Source organism: Clarias gariepinus, chromosome 15 (genome assembly GCF_024256425.1).
Source record: "Clarias gariepinus isolate MV-2021 ecotype Netherlands chromosome 15, CGAR_prim_01v2, whole genome shotgun sequence".
NCBI lineage: Eukaryota > Metazoa > Chordata > Actinopteri > Siluriformes > Clariidae > Clarias > Clarias gariepinus.
The window spans coordinates 10,876,616-10,889,152 of record NC_071114.1 but is presented as its reverse complement, the minus strand read 5'-3'; the positions used below and the strand labels follow the sequence as shown (position 1 = coordinate 10,889,152).

General features: G+C 38.9%; 1 protein-coding gene across 23 annotated transcripts in view; it reads right to left on the bottom strand.

The window, feature by feature from the left end:
* Positions 1–269: 269 nt before the first annotated feature.
* The window catches only part of adgrl2a (adhesion G protein-coupled receptor L2a), a 96,102-nt gene continuing 83,834 nt past the window's right edge, over positions 270–12,537 (bottom strand). For 4 of the 23 annotated variants that reach the window (XM_053512888.1, XM_053512891.1, XM_053512889.1 and 1 more), the window contains 9 exons: positions 11,960–12,026; positions 8,792–8,883; positions 7,916–7,960; positions 6,390–6,558; positions 6,078–6,206; positions 5,667–5,763; positions 4,371–4,499; positions 3,736–3,753; positions 270–1,051 (listed from right to left, as the gene is read on the bottom strand). In XM_053512888.1, coding sequence (XP_053368863.1) covers positions 303–1,051; positions 3,736–3,753; positions 4,371–4,499; positions 5,667–5,763; positions 6,078–6,206; positions 6,390–6,558; positions 7,916–7,960; positions 8,792–8,883; positions 11,960–12,026 — 1,495 coding nt within the window. In that variant the 3' untranslated portion in view covers positions 270–302. Of the gene's footprint in view, positions 1,102–1,586; positions 1,626–3,735; positions 3,754–4,370; positions 4,500–5,058; positions 5,117–5,666; positions 5,764–6,077; positions 6,207–6,389; positions 6,559–7,915; positions 7,961–8,791; positions 8,884–11,959; positions 12,027–12,537 lie in introns of all 23 variants that reach the window. The other 19 variants (XM_053512894.1, XM_053512905.1, XM_053512903.1 and 16 more) reach the window with 10 other exon arrangements.

Below are 12,537 nucleotides of genomic sequence, written 5' to 3'. Positions count from 1 at the left end.
GCTAAGACTTCGCGTGTCCATCAAATCCCATGTTTGATTTTTTTTTTTCCAGTCAAATCAGTGCTGATTTAGACAAGCAGAATCACACTGCAATGCAGCTACACCGGACTACACGTCTTTGGGGATGTCAGCGGAACAGTGGAGAGCTATGTTTCTGAGGGGAAAGTAGTGAAAGACGAGAGGGGGAGATGAAGTATGAACCTTGTTCTAAACCCTCCCCTAGTACCCAGTGTCCTTGTGGCAACTGGTGCAGATTGTTTTTTGAAAAAAAAAAAAAAAAAAAAATTAAGAAAAAGAACATATTAAAGGCTTGTGATGAGCTGCATCTGTCCTTCCCGTACGTCCACCTCTGGCTCGCACTCCTCTTTAGGGGATTGGGGGCTGGGGATTATATAACCGTCACTGCTTCCCCTGCTCATCTGATAGTAGCTTTGCAGCTGTTGGCCGGCCCCTAAATCGGGCATGCTCTTGTAGAAGGCGTCCTCGTCCTCGCTGTGTTTGGAGGGCGAGAGTTGCTCTGTCTGGAGGCCGCTCTCGGTTAAGGGCGGGTCTCTCAGGTTCAGCTCTCTGGAGTACAGGGAGTCCGTAGTGGGTGGCTGCAGGCTGTGTTTTGTAGCTGTGGGCTCGGTTCTCGCTCTCTCCTGAGTGTAATACAGGAGCGAGTGAGTCCGCTGGGGGATGAGAGGGGCATCCAGGTGGTGCTGGTGGTGATGGTGCAAGCTTAGACTCCCCACCATTAAATGGCTGCTCTCGCTGTCCACGGGTACCAAAGATGTAGTTTCAACCACAGTAGCTTCCTCTTTTCTACTGGTCCCTCCCACAGCTGCATTCCTCGTGGACAGATGAGGCTCGTGCCGCTGTTTTTTGGCGAATGTCCTCAGGTTGCTGTGAACCAGGTCTGAGATAATCATCTTCTCGAAGGCAGCTTCGTCTAGGCCGATGCCGCCGTTGCCGTAGTCCCCATTCCGAAGCGAGTAGCTATTATTGAAGTTACCATTTAGCGGTAGAGTATCCATTGCACTTGTATCCCTGGCATTGTTCATTGAGTGTCCTACAACAACAGAACATGTGAGGAGGGGTGTATATTAGTCACTACTGGCCCTGTAACGATAGAAAAAGTTTAAAAAAAAAAAGATCAATTATGTTGTTTAGGACTGGCTTTAGATTTCAAGCATGACACTTAAATCTAAAGCATTTTTTATGATGTTAAATGCATTCTCTATAGTCTGCTAGCATGATAATCAAGATATCCTAAACAACATAAAAAAGAAAAAGAATTGCACAAACATCACAAACACATTTTAAAGAACACTGCCAAAGTGGAGCCACAGATGGGCAAGTTAGAATATTAACATAATTCATCAGTCTTTCAGCTTATTTTGGGAGGGGGAGTGAGAATGGGGTTCTGTGGGGAGGTGGGAGGATATGAGAAAAAGGAAATGAAAAAAGCACATGGCCAAAAAAAGGGACCAAAAAGAAAAAAGAAAACCACAGACAGCCAAGTCTCTCACAATAAAGAAGCCAGCAAGCAAATCCAACAGCACGACAGACAGGCAAGTGGAAATGACTAACTTGAGACAACTCACATCATGTCTGTCTGTTCAGGCTGTCTGGCCTAAGAGTAGCTGATGGACAAAAGAAAGAAACAAAAAAAAAAAAAAAAACAACAAAAAAAAAACAACAACAACAAAAAACAAATGACTTCATTGTAAAACATGATGTAATCACTGACAAAATCAATGTGAGCAAGGGTTCATCAAATTAAGTCTGATAGACAATTAAAGGCTTCTCTCCTCATTAAATGTCACCATTCAGTTTGTTTTTGCGAGCTGGGCCGTTAAGTCTGCAGCTAATTGAGTGGGTACATGAGTGTTGTTGCCTTGGGCAGGTGAAGGTTGATCTGAAGCCTACGTTCTCCTCACAGCTTGCAGCGAAAGTTTCAAATGTTTTTTTCTGCCCTTTTCTGTTTTTAACACCATAAAGACTACGCTAGGTTAACAGTTATCAGCAGCTCTTTAAATTGAGGTCTTGGGACAAAAAAAACAAACAAAAAAAAACATGTAGTAAAATGGTGAAGCAGACAAAGAGGGAAGCATTTGTAATGCCTAGCAGGGGTTTAAGATCGAGAGAAAGGGGAGTAAAAGGAAAACATTCTGTTGAACCTTACAACTATGATATGTGTGAAAACTGAACTGTGTTTTGCTGTGAGATGGCTTCTCAGTGATAACAGCCAAAAATAATTAGCATTTAGAAAAACTGGCAATCAGTGTAATTATGATCCGGAATAAATACGTACACAAAGCAAAATTATAGCAACTGCTATAGAAAAAAATAACTTAATTTTTGCCACACTGATATCCTGGTTTAAATTACCTGCAGACATTAATAAAAGTGATCCAAATGATATCATCCATTTGTGATCATAGTAATAATTTAATGAGGAGTGAAGTTATGATACTGCATCTCTAACACAATTCCAATTACGCACAGAAAGTGGAAAGTATTGAGACTAAGGCATTTATTTATAGCTCATTACTGGATGGAATGTGTTACAAGTAATACTGGGGTAAAAATGCTATTTTTTAAATATATATATCAGAGTTATATTAGTGTTAGTGTTGTGGCTGACTGGTGTATAGTAATTGTTTATTTATTTAACCAATTATCTTTAAATATAATTTCTATGTAAAAATGTTTGAGTATTTATTTAAAATAAATAATAACTGACCAAGAGATTGAAAGCTTGAACTATTTAAATGATATTGCAAGCATGTATGATAATAGTATACTCGTTACATTGAATAGTTTTTCGATGTTACTTTTTAACCTTAGACCTAATCCTTTATTCAGTATATATCAATATATATAACCTACTGTCATGAACGCACATTTATTTACAAATATATTTTTCGTGGGCGATGCATTTTCTAATATTTTTTTTATTATTATTTATATTATTTTAATAATATAAAATATTGTCAAATATTTAAATTATCTAAATGTATTACAGTTATGCATTTGTAACAGTCATTAATCATATCCTATACAGCCAGGGGTTATTGCCATAATCATAAATTATATAATAAAATAAAATAATTATAGTTATAATAACTAATTATTATATTATATATATATTATTAAATATTAATTATAATAATTATATATTAAGTCATATGGTATTCACCTGTAATAATGCAGACACAGGGTTAATGATAATTTTAAGGCTACTTTCTAAGGTTACACTAAAACTATGATCATACAAGCAACATAGTATTCATATTTGTTAAGTCATTAACATCTAAAATACGTTCGTACGACAAGTCCAGTTATTGAATAATTTTTGGCACACATATTAAAGTGTGTTTTTGCAACATAAAAAAATTTCTTCCATTCCTTGTGTTACTGACATCACTGTTCATACTATTACATTTTTAGCTTCTTATTGATACACATTGTTTTATCATGATTATTATGATTATTATGATTATTATTAGCAGCAGCAGCACTGTTTTTATCATAAATCTTAAAGCTATTTAATGTTGAGTGCAAAATTAAATTAAAGAATTGGTCAGTCTGGATAAAGGCCATATTTCACCTTGTAAGAATTTCTGAACCGCTTGCTCACTGAATATAGATGGTCTGAGGCTAAATCAGGGTCTGTGCCTTTTTAGAAAAAAAAATCATGCTGAAAAAAAATTTACATTTGATAGGCAAAGTTAAGTTTTACTCCCATACTTGTCTCTCTGTAGGTCGCTACAGCCATGCAGCAAGAGGGAAAAAGCAGAGCAAATAGATATTAAGGTTTCACATCAATTTCCAAAATGTCACAGCACTTGAATGTCACACCCTGGGGCAGGCTTGTAAATCACAGGGACATATGCTTTAATTGTGTTTTAGGCTGAAGCTAGGGAAATGGACACCAATCAATTTTAACTTGATTATGCAGAATTGGCTTTAATTCCAACGGAAAAAAAAAAAATGAAGAAAAGGAATGGCTTCATGCCGTTGTCATGCCACATTTCTGAGGAAAAGCTTCAGCTTGCTTCATAATATTCACCTATTATTCTCTGAAATACAATCAAATCTATCACACAATCAGAAATCAATAGCAACAATTACAGTGTAATGAACTGTGAACAAAATGTATACAGCAGTGTTCTCTCTAATAAACTAAAAGGCTGTGTCTTGGAATTGTACACAGTTTATCAGAGATGACACTGAAAAGTTTTAAGATTAATAATCACTTTAGGTTTGTATGACAGAGAGAGAGAGAGAGAGAGAGAGAGAGAGAGAGAAAGGGAGAGATACAGCACACCAGCAAAGGCATCATCAGAGTAGAATAGAGGAATGCAGTGGTTTAGTAAGCACACCTGGAGAGTTAAAGACAGGAGCCGTAGGAGAGTTACATACGACCGTTTCGGCCAGTAAGGTATTATACGGGTTGTTAGTGCCTTGAGGTCGTAGAAGAGGATTTGTTAGTAGATAATTGGACGTCATTCCTGGATCAGTAAGAGAGAAGGAAGAAAAAAAAAGTTCAGAAAACATGTACAAAGATACAAGATCTTATAATTAATACTTAATCCTGACCAAAATCTGAGTTCATTCTAGAGCATTTATTACAAAACATTTTATTTCCAGAATCAATCTTTTATTTAGCTTTGTTTGCTTGTTTTGATGAAAGGCTAATTATTACTGAGCTGCTTGGTATACCAGAAATGTTTACTATGATCCAATCTGTTATTACAAGCACAAGCCAGTTGAATTATAAGGTGAAAAGGAGCTACCAGCTTTAAAGAATCTTAACACTTATCTGGACAGACTGGTAAGCATCTCATTTGACTGTACTCGTTTAGAATTTCATTTTCACCCATAAGACGCATATGTTTAAAAAAGAAAAAAAAAAAAATCCCATCTGAAATATTTGTGTTGGACAGTACAAAGGAAGAGAAGCATGAAGAGCGGAAAAGGATGTCAGCCTCTCCTGACTTATGCATGCATGAAGGACTGCTTTAGCATACTAGAGCAAGCCAAAGCGATGACTAAGGAACACAACCTTACCACTTGGGTCAGCTAGAGTTGAACATCATCTTCTCATCATCATACATTTGTGCCCTGGCTAAATAATAAATGACATTTTTTTTCTAAGTCTTTCAAATAGCATCCACTAGGTCATTGTACATCTTGATTAATTGATGTGCCTGGGTGTGTGTTAGGAGCAAAGGAACTAATGAACTTAAAATGTGTAGCTCTTCTGAACCATGTGACTTTTAGTCTAGACACACACTGTTATCTTCTTATAAACCGTACATCATGCAGAGATGTGTGACAAATTAAAGAAAAAAACTAAAGAAAACAAAACAGTGACTCGGGTATGCTGTTGTGGCACACACCTATAAAGCGAAGGATTATTCCAAATCACTCTAAGTTATTTTGAATGATCATTTTCATCCTATCGGGATAACAGTGGCCTTTACACTTTTTAATTACACTTTAAATTGATTTTTCTTTATTCTGTCACCCATCCAAGGTTTAGTACTACAAAACAATGAGTCTATTAACATTTACTGACAAAGGAAAACTATAACCTAACATCACTTCTCTAATTTATTAGTTCACAAAAAGTTCAAGAGACTAAAATGATGTTGCACTGATGGTTTCTGACTGACCTTGGTTGAGGGTTGATGTGCTGTTGATGTCCCCTGAAATAAATGAAGATTCCGACTGCTTTCTTACAGTGTCGTTCCACATTCTTCTGATTCGACTCTGTTAGATTAACATAGACAGTGTGTAAGAGAAAGCCTTAAACCAAATTATCGACAATTTAATAAACATCAGATACAGGTCATTATTTGGGAGCATGTACATAGAAAAACCACCATCTGTCAAAGCGCTTTAAAAATCAATGCACTTCTTCACTGCATGCTGTAATAGAATCATTACAGGTTACATATATTACATGTTTTATATGATCAGTTCACAACCTTGCTTTCGATTCACAACTGTGCTTTATCTTTCCTGAAACCTAGAGAAAAAACTGGGTCAGCTCGGTTCTTCTAGGCGCGGTGTGCTGAGTTTACCTGTGTGCCAGAGGAGTAGCGAGCACTTGTCCTTGTTGTTGCTGTCTTCGTGGAACTGTGGGAGCTCTCGCTTGGCAAGCTGCTGCAACAAGATGTGTGGCGGAGGCATTTGCTGTACTCTCGACGAACCTGCAATTCAAAAGCCATTTGTGATCTTCGAGCTCCTGAATGTACGTTTCTGTTAACAACTCAAAAACTCTTATAACCAATTTTACTAACTGTGGTAGAGTATAAAAGGTGGGCTCTAGATTTAATTAAGCAGTACAATGTTCATAGGAAACCTAAGGTAATATATAATAGACTAAAGCTCACTTTTTTCTGAAGCACACAGTAGAAGATGAAGATGAACATGCCCTGAAAGCTGTTGAAAATGGTAAAGAGATAGGCCAGCACAATGGACTCGCTATTGATGAATAACAATCCGAAGGTCCAGGTAAGAGCCAGAAGACATAGCAAGGCAAATGCTCCTAAAACCCAGGACCTGCAAACAAAGACACACAACAACAACGGTGAGCCTGCGGGGTGTCATTGAATGTGAGGCTTTACAATAGGCACTGATGATGGCTCGAAAGTAAGACATTTACTAAAACATAAAAATAATAATAATTAGAATGTGGGTGAGGGGGTGTGGGGGGTGTGGGGGGGGGTTATATATAAAACATATATATGGTGTAATAAAGTTTTAAAAACAGGTCCATATCATTTGAGCTGGGGCTGGGAGAAATGAGAAATGTAAGGGAACAAAACCAAGATTTGAATAAATAAGAAATGGAGAAATATGCACGTGTATCAATCTGGTTCTCAGTCATATATTAAGATATTTCGAGTGTGGGAATTATGTGTGTGCCACACTAGCATGTGAAGAAACATGTCATTTTGAGCTGCATTTAGAAGGAGGAGAGAAGGAATATTTGAGGACTGCAATCATTTCAAATAGGTCCATTACACTTGAGGAGGCGCTGACAACACATCTTGGCTAGCTAAGAAACCAAAGAGATAGAGTTAGAAGTAAGAAAGGAACTGAAGGGAAAAAAAAGGAGAAAGGAGGAGTGGTGTGTGAAGATTCAAGGGAACCTTCAGACACCCTTGCTGACAGATAAGAGCACTGACAAACATGGAGGATGGGCATTTTAAACTGAGGATGAAGGAGCTGGAAGGTCAGAGGAAGACTGACGAGAGTGGCAGAGTGATGAAAGGGAGACTACGAGGCTGAGAAAGAAACGTCTAGCTGACAGTCTTACTTGATAAATGGTTTATTATCTTCATAGCTAGAGAGCGTGGTAAGCAGGGAAGAGAGACAAAATCGGGTCAGACAGATCAGAGTCCAGTTTTTAAAAAAAAAGAAAGAAAGAAAGAAAACTGTGAAGCTGGAAATTGTACAGAGATGAAGCTGGCAGGGTCAGAGGAAAGATGATGATCATTATCGTTGTGTATGTTATAATGATGTGGATGGAAATTGTGCTGAGCCAATTCACTTACGCAGAGTAAGATACTGTACAAAATGTAGAACATATGCTTTAAAGTGAGTCAGACAAAAGCAGTACTGTAATAAAGATTTACAGTCGTAGTGGGCCCTCTTTTTCTTTTTTTTTTTTTACATCTATACTTCCTTTTTCAACTAAACAGCAAAACCAGAAACATTTGATTTATTCAGCATGTAATATGTGAGCACAGCTATACAAACAATATGGGTTAAAACAGGTCGTCGTGATAAGACGGGGGTCTAGTGAAATTTCATTGGAAATGTGCCTGTATATATTTCTGCCATGAAAAATTTACAACGGCGCTAACGTTTTATGAGTGGCCATCATAGGTTGTGATATATGGCAAGAGCTTACCCAGGTAAATCTGTATTATAGTAGCCATCACAAACGCGATAATTACTGGTTCGGGTAAGAAAAGGGTGACAGAGAGAGAGAGAGAGAGAGAGAGAGAGAGAGAGAGAGAGACAAAAAGAGAGACAAAAAGAGAGAGGGAGGGGGTAGATGAAGAAAAACAGGAAGAAAAAAGAAAGGAGATGCCACAGATTAGCTCTCTCCACATGCAGCATGCATATAGTGCATCCAGTGCCATGTGGGCTACGATCCTTGGCCCTGCAAGCTCAAATTATTTAAAAAGTTCTGACAGGATACAAGCAAAATTATAACACATCCAGGTTTAATTTATTAATTTTTTTTCATTATTTCAGGAGTATAAAACCCTGTCAATCACTTTTGATGAAACTCAGGATTTTGTCTTTTGAGTGAAATAAGTGAGACAAATTGAAAATTAAGGCATGTTTGAATATTATTACTAGACATTAAACAAATGATAACCACACTTGCAGGACCATAAAGTAATAAACAGACATATTCTCATTTCTAGTACTAAAACAGGTTCTGTTATTTTCCAAATGAAACACATGGAAACGCTGTTAATCTCTCTCTCTCTCTCTCTCTCTCTCTTCAGCACCCTGCTAAAGACAAACACCCACACACAGACACTCACACACCCCTCTATTCTACAGGGAGACCTCACCATGAAGACTTTAGTGAACACTATCAAAACACGGGAATCTAAAAAGAACTTTTTTTTTTTTATATATTAAAAGTGATATGTTCTGGACGTAGCTGACATTTAAAAAACAAAAAAAATTAGAAATATTTCTTCTGTCCTGTTCTACTATGTAACATGAACTACACAGAAATATTAAAACTCGGAACAGCTTCACTTACTTTATGTTTTCCAACCTGCTGGAGTCTGGTTTCAATGAAGTAGAGTGCTTCACCATTTTGTACATTGTGATGACCAGGAAGATGAGATTAAGCTGTTGAAAAAGAGTTAATGCCTGTGTTAATAAATCAAGGTACTCTTAAAAAAAAAAAAGAAAAGACAAAAAAATTTCAACTGTGGCATTCTCGAGAGGAGGAAAAAAGAGGAGGGGGCTAAACATCGCTGCAGCCCGAGTGAAAGTGCCGGAGCCGACTGCTGGGTGATTCTATATTGATAAAGGTGTGAAAAATGAATGGCAATCCGGCACGCTGCAAGATAAACACGAGCTCTGTTAAGAGAGAAGTGAAAACACAGAACAACAGTAGACAAAAACAATTATTTAGGGATGTAAATGGGGCCAGACTCAAAAGGTGTGAATGAATGAACAGTATGTATCTGTACAGCTCACGCTCTTTCACTCCCGCACTCAAACCACACACATAAACAAAACTTGCTGAGGTTGCAAGATCCTTTTTTATAATGTGGCATGGTATGTGCTGTGAACGCTAAAAAAGAAAGGAAAAAAAAAAGCATATTCATAATGAACAGCACCAGAAGCTGGTGTGAAATACGCTTCGGCACGGCGACTTGCTTCTTTTTGATGCCGCACAATCTAATTGATTTGTACACTGCCCTCAAACAGCAGAGATAATCAATATACCTCCTCCCTCACATCAGCAGCTGTTACACAGGAGTCAGTGACAGGACACAAATGCCAATGAAAGAAGGAAGAAAGGGATAAAAAGCAGAGCAGAACAAAACAAAACAAAAAAAACGGCGTATCGGCCCTTTTTGGCAGATTGCCGCGATGCCGGCGTGACGTTGTGTTTGTTGGTGGCACTGGCGTGACTCCATGTACTGAAATGCCCTTCATACACTCTCACACTGCCTGGAGTGGTGACATGGATCTGATGAGACAGGAGAAGAGGGAGTGTGTGTGGGGAGCAAGGCAAGCATACACTCCACCATACACACCACCAACTCACTTTCCCTGCTGCCGTCCCTGGGGCTTCCGCTACCTTTGTGAGAGCTGTTCCTGACTTAGCTCCTCTCTCTCTCTCTCCCTCTCCCTTTCTATTCTCTCTCCATATAGAAAGCCCTGAGCTGTACTGTGGAGAAAGCTTTTTACCGCGCTGTGGGAGTCGGCGTGTGTGCCCAGTGAACTCTGCATGAACCGGATGAAATATTAAAGGTGCAGATGGAGCTGTCCGGATGATGCAAACAGCTCACGATGTGTCATGATCCGATGCCTCGAGACCACTCATTACTTCCATGTTCTTCTTTACATAGATCTAATGCCCCTTTGAGTCCCAGAGGGAGCCAACCTCTGGCTGCCTGCACGCTTCCAAAAGCTTCCAAGAGCCACCACTTTTAAAAAGCACTGTAAGAGGAGCAGTGTTTGTCAAAGCTACAAGCTCACCCTAGGCCTTTCATGCTCTATTCAGCAGAAGTGCTCTATTTTTCCTCTTTTGCTAGAATTAGGCTGCTGCGAGAGTTGCACGTTGAATAATGAGATTGTCTTTGTGTGCATTTTTCCCCTTGCCTCCCCCCCTCCCGAACCGCTTTTCTCACTGACAAGGACAAAGCCAATTTGCTGAGAAACCCTATTTCTATTAGTATAAATGTACACTGTGCTAATAAAAATAGGGTCATGGGTTTCAGGGGAAACCTTGGTCCCGGTGACTCCCCGGAGAACTCCTCGCACATTGTCGATTGGGAGAATGGACCGCGACAACTCCTTGAGAACTGTGACTCCTGCTGCTTGAATCCTCACCAATAAATCAGCTTCATAAGGGGCACGGGCCTTGGGTTGAAGATGACTGGAACATGGATTCTGGTAATCAGAGCTGTTGCAAACACATACATCAAACCGGCATATGGTTTCTGGCAGAGAAGTGGCTAAATGAGAGTGTCTCACATGCCTCTGAAAAAGAGCCCTTTGGAGAGCTTTCAAACTCAGGGTGATGCCTAATCTGCAACTTGTTAGTGGAGCATATTCTTTAGCAGTCTTTTTTTTCTTCTTCTTTTATCAACGTTTCATAACTTTCAGCACGCACAAGGACCATGCTCTCCCCAGCTACTGTAAGACAAACGGCACTTTCCATTACTGTAATCTCGGCGTCTGACAGCACTCGAGGAGGTCATGTCGTCTGCGCATAATGAACTTGGCCTTGGTCAAACATTTCTCCACCTTTGTCACCTCCTGTCTTCATTTTCAGCGTGACAAGCATTGACCCAGGACAAAGATTAAAGAGGGAAAACAAATAGATAGCAAAACTCTAAAGCCAAACAGCTCATGTAAATACCACCTGCTAGAATCCCCCCCGCCTCTCTCTCTTTTTTTCTACATCCTTCTCCTCCTCAGCTTCCCACAGGCCTTTTGCTTCAGTGGCTCACCAATCTACTTGGAGGCAGCGAAGTCATAACCAGTAAATAACGGCATGCTCGAACAGCAGCTGTGTCAATATGATATGTCATGTATGCCCTTCGTCTGAATGCTCCTTAAAACCAACTATAGAAATGCTGTAGGGGAAACGCAGCTGGCAGTGCTGTAGTATAAGGGAAAGTTACCCGAAAAAGTCATGCTGCAAAAAAAAAAAAAGAAAAGAAGAAAAAATAGAGAAAAGAAAATCTCAGTGTGCCATTTAATATCGGTCCTTCACTAGCATGCTGGGTATTTTTTGAGGATAACACTATACTTTAATGCTCTGTTGTGAAAGCCTCTCTGCATCGTGGCACAATTATTCCCACAAAAACATTACTCAGGCCTTTCACACCAGCTTTTCTGAGTGCTCCTCTCCTACAGTGGGTTGCATTGACTGGGTTTGCTGAGACTGAACTGATCTGCACAGAAATCGAAGCGCTACGATCGGCTAAATCAAGCCAAGGAAATAACAAAGGCAGCCTGGCTTGATGTTTTCACACCATGGCGCTTCTTGTCGCAGCATCTGTCATTGGCTTGGAGAAGTCAATTATTGCTTTAACTATGAGGTGTATCGTTCTGGCCAGGTCTGGAGGCAAGCACCTATTTTTTTTTTCTTCCCCCCCTTTCTTTTCTTTCCACTTGGTATGCACACACTTTCCAATGCAGATGCACATGCAAACAGAGCCAAGAATAAGACTGAACATACCATAATGATTAAGGTAACAGGTCCAATAAAACTCCAAATGAAGTGGTTGTCCAGTCTCAGCCAGCATCTACACAGAGGGACAGACCACATGTATTAAAACCTAATTTAGCCTGCAAAAACATTACATATACTGTGTTCGGTATATAGTACGCTTCAAAAGTCTTGCACAGGCATATGCAAATACATGCTGTAGAGCAAGGATGTCATAAAAGGGGGAAAAAAACTATAAAACACAGTAAAAAATTAATTTATGGAATAAATTAAATATGTGGTGTGAAAATTGTTCAAGGACCCTTTAGTCTCACGTACGATTTGTGGAGTTTTATGAGTAAATTAGCTACTAAGTTAGCTACCATTGACTGTTTATTGAGCATCCTGCAGAACTCAAGTGTTAAAATAAAAAAAGGAGAAAAAAGGGTGCTTAAGACATTTGCACAGCACTAATTTTATATATATATAAATCATTCAGTATTTTCATATATAATAACTGTTTTCTTATAAAACTGCACAAATCTGTCTAAAACTGATTTTAAGAGTTTTTACTCCAAATATTAACTGTTTATTTTATTACTCTTTAT